Below are 18,053 nucleotides of genomic sequence, written 5' to 3' on the forward strand. Positions count from 1 at the left end.
CACACCACAACATAACAGGCTGTCAGACGCATCCTTGCGTCCTGTCCTGATTTGTGGCAGGAATCTGCAGGTCAGCCTATGGTGGCCTCGCCTATTATTGCGCCCCCCAGCACACGGAACCCGGCCGTCTGCAGGACCGATCATTTCTGTAACAGGTCAGTTTGCTAGCTGAGCCTTGCACTCCAGCCGGCGCCATTACTGAGTCTTGCGCTGGCATCGCGGATATTGAGACAAAGACGAAAACATCACGCCAGGTATAGTCGCTGCCACGGATGAGTTTGCTGAGCCCTAAATTGACTTCTTCTGATGTCTCATCAACTATCGAGGGCATGGCGTCAAACATGGACAACGCTACGTAAGCAATCAGAGTCGAATTTTTCTTAGGATGCTCGGAGAGCCTTCGCTGACGTGACTCCTACTTAGATTCGTCATTGTAACTGGCTTGCGCGGAACAGATGATCCCGGGAAGGCCTCAACGGCCGTCCCTGAGCCGTTGTTCTGGGTTTCAGGTGGTTTGCTCATGACACAAAGTCCGAAGTGTCATTGCATCGAGTTCAGGCCAGACTTTAGCACGAAATCCATTGAGAACTTATCACCAGAGCTTTTAGATTCCATGGCCAGAAATTTGCTTGACTTCGTTTCAAGAACAGAGAGAGCTGTAGATGTAAGAAATGACCATAGGACACGCTCTGGTATGAGTGGAATGCTAAGATGGCTGGCTAGGGGACCAATCGACTCGTCTTCGTGTGCGAAGACTTGGGTGGAATTATAGTCAAAAAGGCTCGTATCGATCAATCTATTGCTTGCCGCGACTCAGCTAATTGTACCAGCAGGCGCTTACCCTTGCGGAGACTACAAGTCGTTACGCTGGCTTAGTGAGGGATACGTGCGCTTGTGTCAGTGTCCCAGGCCCGCCCAACCTTGTGATGGCAATGTTTCTATGAAACTGACTGGCCTAAAGGTCTTTTACGGCGTTCCTCACCAAGCTTCTCCGCTCCAATCATGGACTGAGGCAGTAGCGGAGATTATATCATTCTGGAAACCCTTACCACAAGGAAGATGGAAGCCCACGGCCTCTTTGTCGAAATTTCTGAGAAGAACATCTTTTGAATTTATTCCAGCTGCCTTTCGGTTGACTGTCGTCAGCATCTTTGAGCGGGATATAGAACGCGAGAACATGACAGTAGTAGGTGATCGACCAGTCAAAGAGTATAAGCTAAATTGACTCGCCAGTATTAGTCCATCGACCCTGATTGTGCCACTCTCGACCTATCTCATGAATTACAGATTAGTCGCCCGGTTAGTGTGGCAGATCTGGCGCGGTTTCACCCCGACGATGGGGAAGGCCAGAACATTGTGGACGCCTTGAGGAGAGCAGTCGAAGGTAAATGCAACGAAAAAAAAAGATACGGCGAAATGAACTAACATCTTGTATCATGCTTCAGCTTCATCATCTTACCGTGAGTACATGGAACAGTTGTCTCGTCTAGGCCTCTTTACCCGGTTTCCCCAGTATTATGGCTTGGACTGGATCATGGATGTGCTTCGCCCACATCTAGAATGCCAGAAATCTTCGGCTATGATTCTATGTGGAAAGCATGGAATCGGGAAAAGTGCCCTCTCATACTATGTCTATAAGTCCCTGCTACGGAAGCACAGGTCGTCCGATATGATCATCACGTATTTCTCTTTCGATGCCCGGGACCATCGCCGAAGGTCAGTCACCTCAATGCTAAGTAATATCATATGCCAAATACTTGCGAACGAGCCAGATCTGTTCTTCCAAACTACTGAGCCACCTCAAAAAGACGATTTGCGTTGGACAGAGGGAAACATGTGGATACAACTGCGGTCGATTGTGCGCAGGGTGAAAGGCAAGTCTCTCGTGCTTGTCGTTGACTCTGTACATGACTGCGACACATATGATCCAGAAGAGCTTTTGAGAAACCTCGTTAATCTGGAATTCGCCCGTCCAGAGGGATTCAAATTACTTTGCACGACAGGTATCGGACTGATAACCCCTGGGATCGATCCCGTAACCACGTTTACCATAGACACTCTGAGCCAATTCAAGCAAAGCTGGAACGTCTACATTGGAAGTCTAGCCAAGGATGTTATATCGGAGAGTCCTAGGTTTACGGCTGTCCATGATAGTGTCACCGAATGCCTCACAAGATCAGAGGGGTTCTTGCATTCAACCCTTGTCGCCCACCGAATACGTACCATCACGTCTCTTTCGCGGCCGAGCAACATCAAGGCGGACTTATCCCAGTTGAAACTCAATTTGAAAGACACGGTATTGGGGATGGTGAAAGAATCCCCGCCTTGGGTTGCATCCGCAGTTTCTTGGATAATGTTTGCCAACCGACCACTCAAACCCTTGGAATTAGCTGTGGCCGTTGCTTTAGAGGAGTCAACCCCTTCACCGTCACCGATCCAAACGATTGATGAGCTTTGGATCCCGCGGGACATGGCGGGAGACCTTAAGCGACAGCTTGGGCCACTTGTCAACGTTGAGGACGAGGAAATCCGTATTTCTCATCCTTACGCCGGCAGGGTTCTTCAGGAATGGGTCAATTCAACACCAGAGGCTACACGCTTGAGCTACAAAACCTTGACAAGACTCTGCTTGGAGTATATCCATTTGTGTCTAAAGCAGAAAAGTGGAAAGGAGACAACAATTCCGAATGAAATTAGCTTTCAGTTTCTCGAATATATACTCGAGCACTGGCACATGCACTATAGGGAGGCGAAGGCCGATTCAGCGAATGCAGCAGTTGACGACGAAATCGATGATCTTGTCTATTCACTCTTCACAACACCAAGTTACTTCTCATGGCTCCGCCCGCTCGGCTCACTCAGCTCTAGCATTTCTTCGGTAGACGACGATATTCTATGTCCCCTACATCTTGCTGCCCAGCTTGGTGTTCTCGATGTTGTTAAAAGAATGATCCCAGAGCCTGACAATGATTCAATAACCACACTTCAGATTGCATGTCGTTACTGCCACTTGGACATTGTGGTTCACCTCGTCCAAGGGATTGACGAAGCATCAAAGGTTGAAATGGAGCTGGATCTAGCTTGCCTTAGAGGTGATGCGGCCATTCTCAACGCCCTTCTCAAAAGATTGAAGCAACTGTCGCCTGAGACCAAAGCACCCGCATATATTTTGATCAATGCTTGCAAAATAGGACACCGCGCTATTGCCAAAAGTCTCGTGGAGGCTGGAGCAAATGTCAAAGGAGCCGAAGGGCCTTTGGCACTTGAACAGGCAGTCGACCAAGGTCATCTAGATGTAGTCGATTTTCTTCTCAAACAGGAAGTGGACGTAAATGTCGTCTCAAGCGACAAATCAAGCCCGCTACACCGAAGCATCCGCCGAGGATATAGCCACATCTCTGACCGACTGCTCGAAGTGGGCGGCATCCGAGATCTTGCAGATGCCGACGGCATCACGGCACTACATCTGGCCGCTAGATCTGGAGATGTCACTCTAGTCAAAAAGATCATTAATTTGCCGAGACAAATACCCGAGTACAGCAAAACTGTCTCTTCGCCTCTCCACGAAGCAGCAACCGGTGGCCACCTGGAGGTCATCAGAATACTGCTAGACAAAGGCATGCCTATTGACTCTCCGGATTCGAACGGGAGAACTGCCCTATTTCTGGCATTGAGCAAGAACCATGTAGAGGTAATATCGGAGCTGTTCAGCAGGGGTGCCGTCATCACTTTCGGCAATGACTACTCGGCCAGTGCCTTGAAACAAGCTGTAGTCCACGGAAATCTGGACGCTACCAAAAAGCTCATCGCAAGGGGTGCAGATGTTGGAGGAGGCGAGGGTCGCACTGGAACCCCACTGACCGATGCAGCGATAAGGAATTTCGCGGACATCACTAGGCAGCTCATAGCAGCTGGAGTAGACCTCGATAAGAAAGTTGATTACGAATTTGATCTCGATATAATGGACGAGCCTGCACACCTGGGGTGGACTGCAGTACACTTTGCTGCATACCATGGCAGCGCTGCCACTATGGAGCTATTCGGCGAGCTATACCATGACAACATCAACATGGTATCCGTGTCAGGACATACTCCGCTGCATCTCGCAGCTTTCGCCAACAAACAGGGTATTGTGGAGTTAATACTTGGCAATAAACCATCAATCGAGTCCCAAACCCCTGTTCTAGGCGGGAATGAGCGCAGCATCACTGCTACGACGATACCGCGGCGGGAAATGAAGACTATTCTTGATGTTGACCCCCGAAGTCCCAAAGGCCGAACCCCACTACATATAGCAGCCATGAACGGAAAACTTGATATCGTACAAGCACTCCTTGAGAGTGGCGCTGATATCAATGCTTGTGATGATGCCGGCATGGCCCCAATACATTATGGTGTTGCTTCTGCGCAAGACTCTAAAGAAGTGGTAGAGTGCTTAATATCCAATGGAGCCGTGTTAGACTGGGCCGATAAGGATGGATGGACAGCTCTTTCGCACGCTGCGCAGGCTGGGAACGTGAATGTTGCATTTCTCTTGCTGCAAAACGGCTGTAACGCAAACGCAGCCACAATGGCTGCCCGGACACCGCTTCACATAGCTGCATTGAACGGATCAAGCAAAATAATCCGTTATCTCCTCGACTATGGTGCAGATCCTAACACGACTGATCAAGGAGGCTACTCTGCTCTGCATAGCGCCTGCTACAACGGTTCCAAGGATGTGGTCCGTTTGCTTCTTAAGAGAAAGGCAGAGGTCAACGCAGCGGACTCCCAAGGCAATAGACCACTGCATGAGGCAGCAAGGCGAGGGCACACGGCAGTAGTCGAGCGGCTCCTCGTTGCCGGTGCAGATGTCAACGTGACCAACGGTAGGAAGATGACGCCTCTGCAGCGCTCCATTTTGAACAGATGGTTTTTGACAGCGACATCCCTGTTGAGCTGGGGCGCGAACCCAAATATCAGAGATGAAGACGGCGACACGGCACTTACGGTGGCCATGATGTCTTCTGCCAGCGACAAATTTGTCGAAACTCTTCTTAATCACACTGCTAACCCGGACACCATGAATAATCGTCATCAGACAGCCCTTATGGCCGCAGCGACTCGTGCGCCAAGGCATATACCTATCCTGCTCCAGTCAGGAGCGAACATGTTCGAGAGCGGCCCAGGCAAGATCACCGTCTTGCACATTGTGGCAAGCATTACGTCTGCGACAAAGATTGACAGCATCATACCTTTGCTCAAGGACAATAATCAGCTTGACATAAAAGACGCCGAAGGCCTTGCACCTATCCACCATGCCGCGAAAGCACCAAGCGCCGGAATGATCAAGGCATTTCGCAAATACGGCGCCAACATCGGCGAGCGCGACAGTCAAGGACGTACAGCCATGCACCACGCGGTGCGGTCCATGCCTTTTAATGATTTTAAGGAGGTATTTGCAGACTTTCTCAGACCGGGATCTGAGAACAGTGTGAACGTGAGCGATGGTGACGGCTGGACACCGCTTCATTGGGCCTGTAAAGGAGCAGGGAGGGAGGTCGTGCAACTGCTGCTGCTCTCGCGAAACAACCGAGATCAAATTTATGCCAAATGCAACCGTGGATGGACGCCGTACGATATTGCCGTATTTCACGACCAAGAAGACCTGAAAAAGATCATGGAGACAGCCTTGGATACTCAGCTTGACGCATCACCTGGGCAGACTGTCGCAACTCCCGCATCAGAGTCACGGCGCACCGGACTTATCGCCCATGGTGAAGTCCATGAAGGTGTCGTATGCGATGACTGTCTCTACAGGGTAAGTCTCTACAACTCCTACGTTGCCAGTTTCTCTCGTCCTCGGACTCCAAGAGAAAGTCTCCCAGCAATGTCCCCGCAACCCCCCACCCCCCCTTTTCGTTGTATCACTTTCAACACGAAAAGCCAGATGTGCACTATTTTGATTCCCAATAATAATGAAACTAACACTACGTACTAGCCTCTCTACGGCATCCGCTTCAAGTGCAACACGCATCCTGACTTCGATCTCTGTTTCAAGTGCCGCTGGAGCTCGGACAAGACGCACCAGCCTAGCCACGGGTTCCGGCCCATGGGATCGGGGCCAACTGAAGGTCCTGATTTTCAGAACCATGCACCAGTGTGGAGTCATGACGAGAAACGCAGATCGACTGATCAGACCGTTACCAGACACCGTGCGAGCCCGCTGTTAATAGAAAGAGATAGACATGCACATAGAGCAAACACATCACGATCACGGCGAGAGAGAGTCCGTCTGCTTAGCGCAAGTCCCGGAGTCACAGATCGTGAGGGCTCTATCAGGAGAGAGATTGAGATGCTGGAGAGAGAAAGGGAAATGATGAACTTGAGGTCAATAACGAGACCGGAGAACGAGGCGAGAGAAGCAATACGCAGGGTGGAGATGGATAGGGCAACGGAAGCCCGAGTTTTAGAGCACATGACGTCGAGAGAGATGGACATACTAAGGGAAGTGGCGATTCAGAGGCGACGGGACTCGGACAATGATCGAGACGGAGTTAGGGCGAGGCTAGAACGAGATGCGTCAATGGCTGGGGGGACGATAAGGATACAACGACTAGACGAACGATACAGCCAAGAAGAATCCAGTAGGAGTTTACTGCTCCCTAGGAGGGAATACGACCGCAGTAGGACGGAGCGAAGGCTTTACAGAGGAGATGGATATTTGATACCGAACCGAGAGTTAGGCAGCGACGATGACTGAAATGGGGTTCAGGGTTTCCTAAATCAAATAATGTGAAAATATTTATGTGTTCAGGGGTCATGGAATCAGGGAGTAAGTGGGAAAATGCGGATATTCCTGCGTGATGACTAGGGTGACATAATATAATGGCCTTCATGAGGTAGCAGAAGATTTTCAACTCACACTCGGGGACCGTTTATGCAGAGTGCTGACTACTCTCACCATCTTCGCAGACCAGTTTCAGGACGACCTACATGACAGGACATCTTCCCACCTCCACGATTTTGTAATGGCATCACACCTTCGTCTTCTGCATTTGGTCCCTTAGAGATGCAAATCGAGTAAACAATGCGGTCATTTCCCATCGTTTTGGCCACGATAAAAATGGATAGGCTTTGTAAATAACTATCATGCGGCTACAGCTACCTCAAAAGTATTATTTTTGATGTCCACAACTGCAACGTCCAAGCCATTGAAGATGTGGACGCGTCGATAGTGGCCACCATTTAGTATATGTATGGAGCTGTGTGTCTTCTATGGACTTTTCGAGAAAAACCGACGGACCTCGTTCTCGTAAACGACTTGGAGTGAACGCACCCTTGTAGAAAGTATATGATTATACTGCAATAACAACTAACCAAAGCTATCACATAACCCCACGACGCCATAGGTATACTTCAGTATCCCGTGCGGTTGTCGATCTTGTCTTGACTTTAGATTGACCCTTGAAATCCTCGCGGGACTTCTGCCCGACACGCTCGGAATTTTGGTGATGAGGTAGCACTACTAGTTTGTACACATGTAGCCTTCGTGAAGGTTAAAATTGCAGTGAAATCACGAAGGCAAACTACGCACAGACATGCCGCCCCTACATGAATCGATCATACGCTTCGCCCATATGCACCTACATGCAGCCAAGTCCCAGAAGGGAAAGTGCAGAAAGAAACCTTTTGGCAGATCGGTCTGCCCTGAGAAAGTCCAGAAGCCCAGGATCGAGGCACCATTTCCCCCGCCGAGGCGGTCGTTGCCCGCCTTTGTCGAGGGCCGACAATGAGCAGTAAGTTTGCCTTGAAGGAAGTACCTCAGAGCGTGGGTTGGCCTGAGCATTGCAACTTGGTGTCGACTTGCAAAGTCAAGGCTGGAGTATGTGACTGTGGTGGTGCCCAACAGGAATCTTGTGCAATATGGAGTGGTGTTAGGTTGTGGGGAATGAATACTACGGATGATGGAATCTGCCTGGAGGTGACAGAGGCTGCACAATTCATGGGCTTTGTGGAGGTTAAATTGCAGTGTAAAAAAAGTGCAAATTGCCCGTGCATGTTGATGTAACATGGGTCAGCACTCTGATAGGCCCGGATTACATAGGAAGACGCAGGAGAACATTGTACTACCTGAAGGGGCTGCACCTCAAAGCCCGTCGACCACCACACCGCGGACCAAGACACGCAGGTGCTGGCCAAGAAAAACGCTGGCGTGGTGAACCGGGCTTGGTTCCCTTTATTTTCAGGCCTGTTAACGGGTTAGAATGCTTGGTTTGCAGACTGAGCGCAACAACTGAAAAGTATAACACGAATATAAAGGTATAGAATTTGGATTCGAAACACGTGCATGTCCTTATGTGGCTGTCGAGCAGCTTTAACAGGTACTTCGAGTAAACCATGACTAGACAGACAGCCTTGTGAGACGCTTCTGGTCGGACTCTTTGTGACGTGCAACTTCAGCTTGCTCTCTTACGGCTCCAACCAAAAGTGTTTAACCTGCCTGTATGCTCTAAGCCCACTAAACTAATATCGAGAGGCTCCAGATCTTCAGTGTTGCTGTGAAATGTGCTGTTGCAAACTTCCGATCTTCAGGAGGTATAAGAAAGAAATCTGTGGATTCCCGGATACTTCTGAATCACCACTTCTCCTGCGCCGGCCTCAAGTCCAGCTCATCCACCCAGAGGTCGGGCGGCATCTGGCTCAGCCACAGGTACGTCTTGCCCACGCTCTCAGCACTCATGGTCTTGCCCTCGCGGATGCTCTCGTTCTGCTCCGGCGTGTCGTCCTTGATCCCGCCATTGGCAATGGTGTGCACGACGTGCACGCCGTTCCCGGAGTGCTCCTTGCCCAGGCCCTGGGCGATCATGCGTACGGCGCTGCGGCCCGCGCCGTAGGCGTTGAACCCGGCGTTGGTCCGCATGGCGCCCAGGGTGCCGGTGAAGATGATGGTGCCCTTCTTCTCGGGGGCCGAGGGGGAGAGGGGCGTCTCGCCGCCGTTCTGCGCGTAGAAGAGCTTCAGCGCCTCCTGGCCAAATGCGAAGGCGCCCGTGGTGTACTCGGCCACGTTGCGCTCGAACTCCTCGGGCGAGGTCTCCAGGTACGGCTTCTTGAGCGAGTGCTTGACGTGGAAGATGGCCAGCTTGAGCTTCAGGTCCTTGAAGTCCGGGTGCTTGCTGATCTCGGCGAAGACCCGCTGCAGGTTGGACGGCTTGGTGTCGCAGGGAAACGGATGCAAGACGCCGCCGTTGGAGGTCTGGCGGAGGGATGTTGTCAGGGTTTCCAGGTTGTCCTTGTTACGGGCCAGCAGGGCGACGGCGAGGTTGCCATGTGCTGGACTGGCGAGGATGCGGGCTATGCCGGCGCCTGATGTAGGGCCTCGATGGGTGTTAGTGATGGTTACGAGTTGATCGGGTTTGATATGAGAGTTGTATACCAGCACCGATGAGAATAGCAAACCCAGCAGGTGACATGACGAATGATTTCGAGTTTTCCAAAATATTGACGGTTACCTTCGTCGCAGTTCTCCAGTAGTCAGTTTCTTTAAGTATGTTCTATATTGTCGTTACCGATTCGGATATTGCGGGGATACGAACATAATATGACTGACTATATGACGTCTTGCAGGTACTAGCGCGTAGTCCAGCAGAGCTATAACTCCCATCCACCAATGAGGAAGCAGATAGTGTACTAAGCTTCAGCAAGGTGTAAGCAGGCTGCAGCAAAGTCAACGATCAAGGGCGGGAGATCTGCCAAATCCCAGGTCCGCACCTTGTTAATTTCTTCTTTTATATCCACTTGTGCGAAAAGATTCGTCTAGACTAGATTTAGATAGCAACACACCACTTGACATAGTTATCGTGGTCTAATGCGTGGAATCACCTTCGTCGCGCAGTGCAGCCTGCTCGAGGAGAATGGTTGACCTTGACTGATTTGTGATTTTTGACCATTTTCTTTCTGATCGGGTATCATACATCGTCCATTCGTATCATCATCATAACCACCTTCGGAAACTACTTTTCAGGTCGCGCCAACAACCCACATCTCAACACCCACGATGTCAAACCTTTCTCCCTCATCGCTGAGTGGGTCGTTTTCAAATGTTCCGCACTTTGCACTGTGACCACGGTTGAAGCCATCATCAAGCCAGAGCCCATAGCGAGCATTATGGCCTTCTCCACCGCCGAGAGCCAAGAACGATCGCTCGGAACTTATAAAGTAGAACTGGTCACGATCCCTGGACACCTCCCAAGGGTCCACGGGAGCCTCCTCTTTTCTGCCACCCCGCGCATCAGGAGGCACATATGGGAAGTACTGAAACCTTATGGAGTGATCGTCGACCTGAGCAGCCTCCAACTTATTGGTTGCCGGGTTGACCGGCAGGGGAGCCAAGTGGCTGGAAGGGAACGTGCTTGTAATGGGCGAATTTATCGTGGTGGATGCTCCGGTGAGCAAGTCGGCAGTGGGATCTGATGGGGGTGGGGGTAGGCTGGCATGTATCGAGGCTTTCCAGAGGAAGCACTCTCCGGAGCCATAGTAGCCAGCTGCAATGTGTGGTGCTTCTGTGAGATAGGCACCGAAGGTCTATATCGTGGTAGCCATTAGCAGTGTCCTACGTGGGATGTGTCAAACGTGGCTTACCCCTCCAGCCCCGTCCCTGACTACCAGCACGAAGCCCACCCTTCTCCCTCTGTAATCATCGCATAGCTTGTATAGTGTGGATAGCGAACTGCCGTTCTGGTATAGACTGTAGACGAGTCTCCACTCCTCGCATATCCTCAGCCTCTCGGGGAAGTTGACGCGTATTGCCTCGCCGATGCTTGTGCTGAGTAACTGTGCGCCTCGGTCCGTGTCCTGTTGGTAGCCCGTGAGGACGAGTGGCTCGTAGTCTGGCATGACAAACGGGCTGGCGGATCGCGAGGGCCTGGCGGGGGTAAACGGCTGGCTGATGCCATCTCCAGAGGAGGAGGGATGCTCGGCGGGAAAGGTCCGACTGGTGTGTATGCTGGCCGCGTCCAGATTCGAGTTGGAGCGTGTTGGACCGAATGTCCTCCCGAACCAGCCGGAGATCATGGAGCTGATGCCGAACTCCTCGTTATCGCTGTGCTGGTGCCCATGTGCATCTCCAGCTCTCGGCGGCGTCGCGGCGCGGTTGGAGTTGGGGGGCGAGTCTGAGTCCAGCCCTGGGATGAGGACGCCAGAGTCGTACAATGAATGTCCTTGGGTGCTTGCGCGGCTCATGGTGGGCAGGTGGCCGTGTCTTTCTGTGGTTCCAGCTTATGTGACATCCGAATGGGTCAGGTTCGTGGAATGGCATGCACGAGCTCGTGTGCTTCAGAGAGACAGCTGACAACTAGTCTAGTCTGAGGTGAGGTGGAAGCTGGAAACTTGGCCGGAGACCACTTGAGAGAGGATACAGTGTAAGTTCAGTGGTGGGGTTTGTTTATGACGAAGCGGACAGGGGGGGACAATAAGCGCAGTATCAGGCAAAGGAGCCTCTGGAAATTGTGCAACTTTACTGCAGGCACCTCTAAACTTAGTTAAGAAGGAGAGCTTACTACCCGGTCTGTAAATCTGGTGAATCAATGTGCAGCTATGGACAGAGCATCAACATTTGTTGAATGCGATGCGATTGCAATGCTGTGAAGCCCTATCCAAGCTTGCTGGCACCAAGGTTAATGTATCTGTGCTAGACTAGACCAACCTAACCTAGCTTACAGTAGCCGTCGTAGCCGTCGAAGCCCGCTGGAGCCCGCCTGGGCATTCTCGTCCGGAACGCCCAGCCCTATCGGGATTCGCAACAATGCCTGCCACGCATTTTCGACCGCTTCCATTTCTTTGATTATCACCTTCACTATCTTGAGCATCTCAAGATGACCCCACGGCGGGTGTAGTTAATACCAAGTCGGACATCAGAGTAGTAGCCATTCTGTTAGCTGTGCGTTGGATCTCACGGGTTGTACCGGTGCGAGAGCAGTCAAATCTCTTTTCAATCGCACCTCGAGCAAGTCATAGCAATGACAACCACTTGGAGGGCTTCTCACATCGTCCCTGCACCGCTCCTATTTGTTAGTATGAAATATGGGAGTCGAGGTTGCCCAATTTCCCAATTGCGTCTTTGCTCTAAGCCCTCTGCCGTCCCTTCAGCAGCCCATTCCATCAGTCAACAAGATGAATAGACGAGCGCGCCAATTTGATCCTGACACCGGACAAGTCTTCCATGAGCAGCAGCTATCAGCCACCTTACTTGGTCGACATGTCAGCCGTGACGCCTGCAATTGGCATCGTGTCACCCCACAGACGTCTCATGTTAGTGGCCTCCGGATCAATCCTCTAAAAACCATGTGCTTGAATGTCTTGCGGAATAATGTCGGTCTCCTTGAGGAGGATACCCTACAAAACGTGCCCGACCAACTGCTCTGCGAACTATGGGCATACCTCAAAGACACCCAAGAACCTCAAGGAATCATGTCCTTTCAGGCCTGGAAGGTATTCGTCAGGTCCTTATCCGGGAGACGAGAGATCGATATCCATGGCCAGCCAAGTACACAGCGGCATGCTTTCAGAGAAAATGAATGCTTTACATTGCGCAACTATTTTCGTCAAATCTCAGACCTGGCAGGACCCCTAGAACAGTATGTTGGTCCTCTAATTTCGCCAGCCCCTTTTGGATTCATTACGCATTTGACCATCGCCCCCGGTGCCTCGTTTGCAACCAGTGAGTTCTTTGTCCTGACCAAGATGAAGAACCTCGGCGTGCTCGAATTCGTCCAACCGCAGAACGAGAACCTGGCTGCAATCTTTCCTCGGATTACCGACAGCGTAGTGAGGGAATGGTCCCAGGCAGTCGACCCATTTCCATGCTTACGAATCCTGAGAATCTGGGGAGAAGATTTCACGACTTACAGGTCGATAGACTACGTTACTCGGCTCCCAGCACTTGGCATCTATGACGTTGCGGGCCGCCGCGAGGACTGGAAGTCCGACGTCGCGCACCATTCAGCTTGGCAGCGCATATACAGCAGGTCACACAGTATTCAGGAGAACGCTCCCCGCTTTGATGAACATGGAAAGCTTGTGAACTCGGGCCACAGGTCTGAATGGGTACCGAGCCTTCAGGGGAATTGGGCTGAGGAGAGCTACGCTTACTTAGGCTTGTTGTGGAAGGACCGGGACTTGGAAGATCAAAACCGGGAGATCCATGTTAGAGGGACGCTCTTGCGCGAGAAGACATCTCGCCCGTCGCTGCCGTACGCCTCGATTGGCTTAGGGAATACCCATAGTTGCTATGACCTCGGCGAGAACCGTCGCATGACATTCTTGAGATCTAATCCGTGGCTCTCGGATCCTGCTCCCACACCACGGAAGCGAGCAGGCGATGAGGATAAACGAAGCCGTCGAACCAAAGCTACCAAGCTGCGAGGGGTGAACGATCTACTCTCACAGTTTGCCACAGGATGATCACATAAGTCCACGCAGTTACTTCATGTAGTAACTGCTGTCACTACAGCCGGAGTAACAAACTTTTCTCCATTTCATGTCGTTGGGGGGTGGGGGGCTCCAGTTCTTTTCTTCTTATCTTCTTTTACTTCTCTGTATGTGTACTGCCTATCGAACACGCGAAACATTGTTTCACTTGAATGTTATGGAAAAGGTACAAGTTCTTAAAAGGTACGCATACTTTTGCATCTACTTTCAATCAACACATCCAGTAACTGCCACCATACGCTTACTTGAAGTACTGCCCAGTGAATCCAGGCAATATTTGCTGCCCCTCGCTTGACTCGTAGCTCGTTCCTTTCCTCTGTTGCCATTGCTGCTTCAGCGTGGTGAACTCTGCGTCGGGCGACATGTCAGTTGCGGATCAACAATTCGTTTCGGGCTCACTTACCGCCCATGGTCGGAACCGGATGCCCGCCTTTCTCGAACTCATTCTGCGTGAACCCGGCGCGCTTCAGCACCGGCGAATCGATGGTCTTCAGCGAAAGATCGTTCTGCGGCCGCGCGAAGTAAAGCAGGCCTAACCGGTCCACGTGTCTTTGGTCCTTCGGTGGCACGGATACCTATCACAACGCATCAGCACATCGTTTACATCACTCTGAGTGTTCTTCACACAAGGTCGCTCGGCAGCCTCGCTTACCCGGTGTATGGTAGACTTGATGTACCCCCCCGTCAAGAAGTTGAGCGCATCACACGTGTTGACGGTCAGGCTGCCATCGAGCGGCTTGGCCCACTTCCAGTCCCCCGTGTCGTGGTCCCGGATCTGGAGCGCCGCGACGGGCTGCCGGAACAGCAGCGTGATGGTGCCCAGGTCCGTGTGGCCGCGCGACCAGAGCCCGTCCGACAGCTGCTCGATCTCCCGCGCCGAGAACTTGGAGTACTTCATGTACCGCAGGTGCGACTCGTCGTGCGTCTCCCACCTGTGCACCTTGGTGAAGAAGTCCGGCGGCAGCTCCAGCGCCAGGGCGATGAGGTGGTTCAGCGGGTCGAGCACCTTGTCGTGGAGATCCTAGGTTTTTGTTGTCAGTTGTGAGTTGTGTATTGGGGGAATAGCTATGAAGGGGGCGGTGGCGGTTCGTTTCTTTTTGCATACCTTGGCGAAGCTCTCGATCTCTTCCAGATTCTCCTTCAGGAGTTGTGGGACGGGCTGGGTGATGTGTCCGTCCTTGGCTGTGCTGCGGTATCAGCATCGCTCGCTACTGGTCCGAACTTCTTCTATCTCGTGGCAGTAGGGTTGTGAGACTCACTTGCCATGTTCCAGACTTCGGTCTTATCTACAACACCCCCACTAAGGACACGTCGTCCGGCCGGTCTGTAGCCATTGTAGTCTCCCGAGTCTAGGTCGGGGACATACTTGAGCTTCTCCTCGAGCGGTAGCTCGTAGAATGCCTGCCCCAGGGCGAACTGCTTGTCCACCGCTTCTTGGGAAATGCCGTAGTTTGTCACGTAAAAGAACCCCTTGGTACGGATGGCTTCGATTAGCGTCTCCGCCAGCTCGGCATTGCCTTGCTCAGTTCCGTACTTGGAGAGATCAATATTAGGAACTGTTTTTCCGTTAGCAATTTGGGCACAGGAGTTTTTTTTATAAATTGAAAAAAATCCTTTGTAGTAATCTCAACTTACGGTCTGCCCATTCTAAGTTCTCTTTTGTCTCCTGGACATGAGAATATTGGTATAGTTGAGCCTCGGCGTGCGGCATCTTGAATGACTCTGGTAGGGGTTGAAATATCTATTGTACAGAATGAGTGAGCAGGAAATGCAAGTTCGTACATAAAGTTCAAATTACGTGTACAAAGAACAATTCTTGGCTCGTCATATATGCTTTATACAGGTCTTATAGTCGCGATATTCCCGGCGGCTTCGACACGCCCCCCCTCAGCGGGCCTCTGCCGACGCTCCGGGCCCCCACACCGAGCCCCCGTCGTCCAACCCGAGTGCGTGTAAGGGCTATTTCGTCATTCCAGAGCTTATGGCGCAACGTCTCCTATCGTGCCGCATAGTCGTCATTTGCCGGGGCGGCGAGCTTATAGCCAATGAAGTCGTCATAATTGTCTCCGTTGATTGTTTTACTTTTAATCTCGCGCTGGCAAAATGTGCTGTCGCTCTCGACAAGCATTTCTGTGTGCAACTGTCATTTTTGTTCTCGGGTATGCCATAAGCTTACACGTTTGAGATATGCGGAAATAACTCAGTCGATTCTTCTCTCAAGTACACTCCAAAGTAGAAGAGACATGTGCTTAATTTACGTCGTCGAAATGAAGCCAGGGAACGCTGCTGAGAAGGAACAGGGTTTATCGCACCATCTTTTGGCTTCCTTCTCTAAGGATCAGTCTCGAGTATAGCTCGTCGTAAGTATACTTCGGTAAGTATATCGGCTCCGTTGGTGGAAGTCTTAGATGACATCACAGAAATGTACGACAAATGCAGCAAGCGCAATTAATCCTTCGCAATGTCTGCAAAGAACGGGAATGACGATACGAATCGATATGGATATTTAGTATACAGCCCAACTATCAACTGTAGAGCTTTGGAAGATGGGAGAGATTCACCATCGCGTCGAACTTGCGGCCATTTGCCATTCAACATGGGCGAATTGGCAAGCACTGAGAGCGCAACCAACTTCGAACCAAGAACAACAGCTCACTACGACTAGATCTAGACAGCCTCGGAGGTCAAGCTGCTCACATCTTCATCCGCCATCCACTCTTCGTCTTCCTCTGCCTTGTATAGCGAGCCGCGAAGATGAGGCACATGCCCACCAGAATACTTACGCTGGTGAATATCTGTGCACCCATGTAACCGCCGCCCTCGGCAGAGATTATCGCGCCTGCAATCGGATTGCCCGTCAAGGTTGCGAAGCTCACAATCGTGAACGTCATTCCCATGCGCGTGCCTCTCTTTCTTAGATCTGTAGTCAGACTCGACAGACCAGCCGGGAACAGTGACTGGATGCCACCCGCGGCTATACCGTAGAATATCGTCCATGCGTACAGCTGCCCAGGGGTATCGACGGCAATCCAAGAGAGCAACGCTATGCCTGTGATGAGGCAGGTCGGTATCATGAGATTCAGCGGTCCAACTTGATCCGCCCAGAAGTTTGGCAGAATGCGGCCGAAGACACCAATGCCGTTTACGAGCAGGAGGAGGTTCAGCGAGTCTGTATAAGAAAGGCTCGGTGTAATGGCGCTGCGACTGAATGCGGCGAGGTAATAGAAGCCGAAATAGACTGCCCAGAAATTCTGCATAATTCAGTATGAGATTCAATGGCCAGACAGAACATGTCAGGTTGATGACTTACGAAGAACATGCCTACAGCGTAGAACACATATTCGGGCTCCTTGAAAGCGCCCCACTCGACCAGACTGCCAGTCCTTCTAGGCGGCAATCGAGACTTCATGAGGAAGTTGGAAAATAGGAGTGTACCGACCTGCACAAAGCCAATGGCGCGGACCGCCCAGCCAAAACCGACTGACGGAAGCAGCTGCCTTGCCATTGCTGGGAATATCAGACCACCAGTTACTGAGCCAGCTGCAGTGATGCCGATCGCGAAAGAGCGTTTCTTGTCGAAGTAGGTCGAAACAGTCGATATAGTCGGGCAAAAAAGACACCCGTTTCCAAGACCCATGCATATGCCTTGACTCAAGACAAATTGCCAGTCTGGTCAAAATAGATATTAGCTTCTAGCACTTTCTCATACTAGGATGGAAAACTTCCGTTGGCAGCTCTGTAACTTCATAAGTGCAGTAAGAAATCGACATGAAAATGCTGCGCAAATCATCGCCTTCGTGGATGAGGATCAAAGCTTGTCCATAGTACCCGAAACTGATACAGCATAAAACTCATTTTGAAAACAAAAGGAGAGCAAAGAAGCTCCTTATCTTGGCCACTTACACTGTGTTGCAATGGATGTTGTCATAATCCCGAGTGCTACAAAGAAGGTTCCAAGCAACATGACTGGTCGGAAGAAACCTGCATCTGTTACACGTCCCGTGAAGGTACCAATGAAGAATGTCAGGAAGATTTGTAAAGATCCAATCCAGGATACATCCGAAGGCGGCCTTCCTAGAAGTGTGACATAGTATGCTTGGAACACACCGAAACTGTTGATAAAGCCCCATGTGTTTGCGATGACTAGGTGACCGGCGATTGCTAAGACGATTTTCAGCTTTACGATACTCATTAGGATGTAAAACTAGCGAATACGTACCGCATATCCAAGCTGCTCGCCCACCGTCTGGCGGAGGACCTGGGTTCCAATTTGTATTTGCCGATATCCGGCTCAATACCTTGGCGATTGAGCCAGAAGGACCTCCAGCATTTGTGTTCAGAATGTCGGGTTCCGGCTCTATCGCCCACGCATCTTGACCCTCGATTGCCGTCCCTTCGAAATCGCCCTCTTCCTTATCGGTCCCTGAGTGATGTTCATTTGCCGCCTCTACACGGTCGCTTCGCTTCTCCACATCTGGCGGCAGTTCCTCTTCTATGGAAAGTGATGATGAAGAGGGCGACATGGTCGTGGAAAATGCAGTCGCTGCCGAGAATTTGAGTTTGGAGTAACGGGTTGTGATGAGCAG

The 18,053-nt window shown here is 51.3% G+C and overlaps 7 protein-coding genes across 7 annotated transcripts; 3 read left to right on the forward strand and 4 right to left on the reverse strand.

Annotated features, from left to right (window-relative positions):
• Positions 1–76: 76 nt before the first annotated feature.
• BKA67DRAFT_260300 (uncharacterized protein) lies at positions 77–1,316 on the forward strand. Its single transcript, XM_046095810.1, has 5 exons — positions 77–355; positions 424–664; positions 724–780; positions 834–896; positions 962–1,316. Exons 1-5 carry the CDS (start codon positions 273–275, stop codon positions 1,223–1,225), a joined length of 708 nt encoding a protein of 235 aa, XP_045958039.1. The 5' UTR covers positions 77–272; the 3' UTR covers positions 1,226–1,316.
• A 61-nt stretch (positions 1,317–1,377) lies between these two features.
• On the forward strand, positions 1,378–6,905 carry BKA67DRAFT_563093 (ankyrin repeat-containing domain protein). Its single transcript, XM_046102644.1, has 2 exons — positions 1,378–5,800; positions 5,981–6,905. Exons 1-2 carry the CDS (start codon positions 1,469–1,471, stop codon positions 6,740–6,742), a joined length of 5,094 nt encoding a protein of 1,697 aa, XP_045958040.1. The 5' UTR covers positions 1,378–1,468; the 3' UTR covers positions 6,743–6,905.
• Positions 6,906–8,617: 1,712 nt separating this feature from the next.
• BKA67DRAFT_658112 (short-chain dehydrogenase/reductase SDR) lies at positions 8,618–9,452 on the reverse strand (the record flags this gene model as incomplete). Its single annotated transcript, XM_046107226.1, has 2 exons — positions 8,618–9,357; positions 9,416–9,452. The coding sequence occupies 2 exons, from the start codon at positions 9,450–9,452 to the stop codon at positions 8,618–8,620; spliced, it is 777 nt and encodes a 258-aa protein (XP_045958041.1).
• Positions 9,453–9,674: 222 nt separating this feature from the next.
• BKA67DRAFT_260310 (uncharacterized protein) lies at positions 9,675–11,622 on the reverse strand. Its single transcript, XM_046095811.1, has 2 exons — positions 10,621–11,622; positions 9,675–10,563 (listed from the first exon to the last, which is right to left on the reverse strand). Exons 1-2 carry the CDS (start codon positions 11,218–11,220, stop codon positions 10,000–10,002), a joined length of 1,164 nt encoding a protein of 387 aa, XP_045958042.1. The 5' UTR covers positions 11,221–11,622; the 3' UTR covers positions 9,675–9,999.
• A 528-nt stretch (positions 11,623–12,150) lies between these two features.
• Positions 12,151–13,440, forward strand: BKA67DRAFT_535130 (uncharacterized protein; the record flags this gene model as incomplete). Its single annotated transcript, XM_046099968.1, has 1 exon — positions 12,151–13,440. The coding sequence occupies one exon, from the start codon at positions 12,151–12,153 to the stop codon at positions 13,438–13,440; it is 1,290 nt and encodes a 429-aa protein (XP_045958043.1).
• Positions 13,441–13,708: 268 nt separating this feature from the next.
• Positions 13,709–15,178, reverse strand: BKA67DRAFT_658115 (2OG-Fe(II) oxygenase superfamily protein; the record flags this gene model as incomplete). The annotated part of the gene is made up of 6 exons (XM_046107227.1): positions 13,709–13,815; positions 13,871–14,042; positions 14,120–14,488; positions 14,573–14,649; positions 14,727–15,023; positions 15,103–15,178. 6 exons carry the CDS (start codon positions 15,176–15,178, stop codon positions 13,709–13,711), a joined length of 1,098 nt encoding a protein of 365 aa, XP_045958044.1.
• A 982-nt stretch (positions 15,179–16,160) lies between these two features.
• Positions 16,161–17,990, reverse strand: BKA67DRAFT_592225 (major facilitator superfamily transporter; the record flags this gene model as incomplete). The annotated part of the gene is made up of 4 exons (XM_046104814.1): positions 16,161–16,718; positions 16,778–17,136; positions 17,371–17,628; positions 17,687–17,990. The coding sequence occupies 4 exons, from the start codon at positions 17,988–17,990 to the stop codon at positions 16,161–16,163; spliced, it is 1,479 nt and encodes a 492-aa protein (XP_045958045.1).
• Positions 17,991–18,053: the final 63 nt, after the last annotated feature.

The sequence above is a fragment of the Truncatella angustata genome, assembly GCF_020726525.1.
Source record: "Truncatella angustata strain MPI-SDFR-AT-0073 chromosome Unknown BKA67scaffold_4, whole genome shotgun sequence".
NCBI lineage: Eukaryota > Fungi > Ascomycota > Sordariomycetes > Amphisphaeriales > Sporocadaceae > Truncatella > Truncatella angustata.

What these genes read in the sequence shown, in the direction of transcription:
- BKA67DRAFT_260300 (XM_046095810.1), top strand. Translation starts at nt 273, where the DNA reads ATGAGTTTGCTGAGCCCTAAATTGACTTCTTCTGATGTCTCATCAACT. An exon ending in TCAAACATGGACAACGCTAC is followed by an intron (nt 356 to 423) that starts GTAAGCAATCAG and finishes ACTCCTACTTAG; the next exon opens with ATTCGTCATTGTAACTGGCT. An exon ending in GTGGAATTATAGTCAAAAAG is followed by an intron (nt 781 to 833) that starts GCTCGTATCGAT and finishes TTGTACCAGCAG; the next exon opens with GCGCTTACCCTTGCGGAGAC.
- BKA67DRAFT_260310 (XM_046095811.1), bottom strand. Translation starts at nt 11,220, where the DNA reads ATGAGCCGCGCAAGCACCCAAGGACATTCATTGTACGACTCTGGCGTC. An exon ending in TCAGGGACGGGGCTGGAGGG is followed by an intron (nt 10,564 to 10,620) that starts GTAAGCCACGTT and finishes ACCACGATATAG; the next exon opens with ACCTTCGGTGCCTATCTCAC.
- BKA67DRAFT_563093 (XM_046102644.1), top strand. Translation starts at nt 1,469, where the DNA reads ATGGAACAGTTGTCTCGTCTAGGCCTCTTTACCCGGTTTCCCCAGTAT. An exon ending in GCGATGACTGTCTCTACAGG is followed by an intron (nt 5,801 to 5,980) that starts GTAAGTCTCTAC and finishes ACTACGTACTAG; the next exon opens with CCTCTCTACGGCATCCGCTT.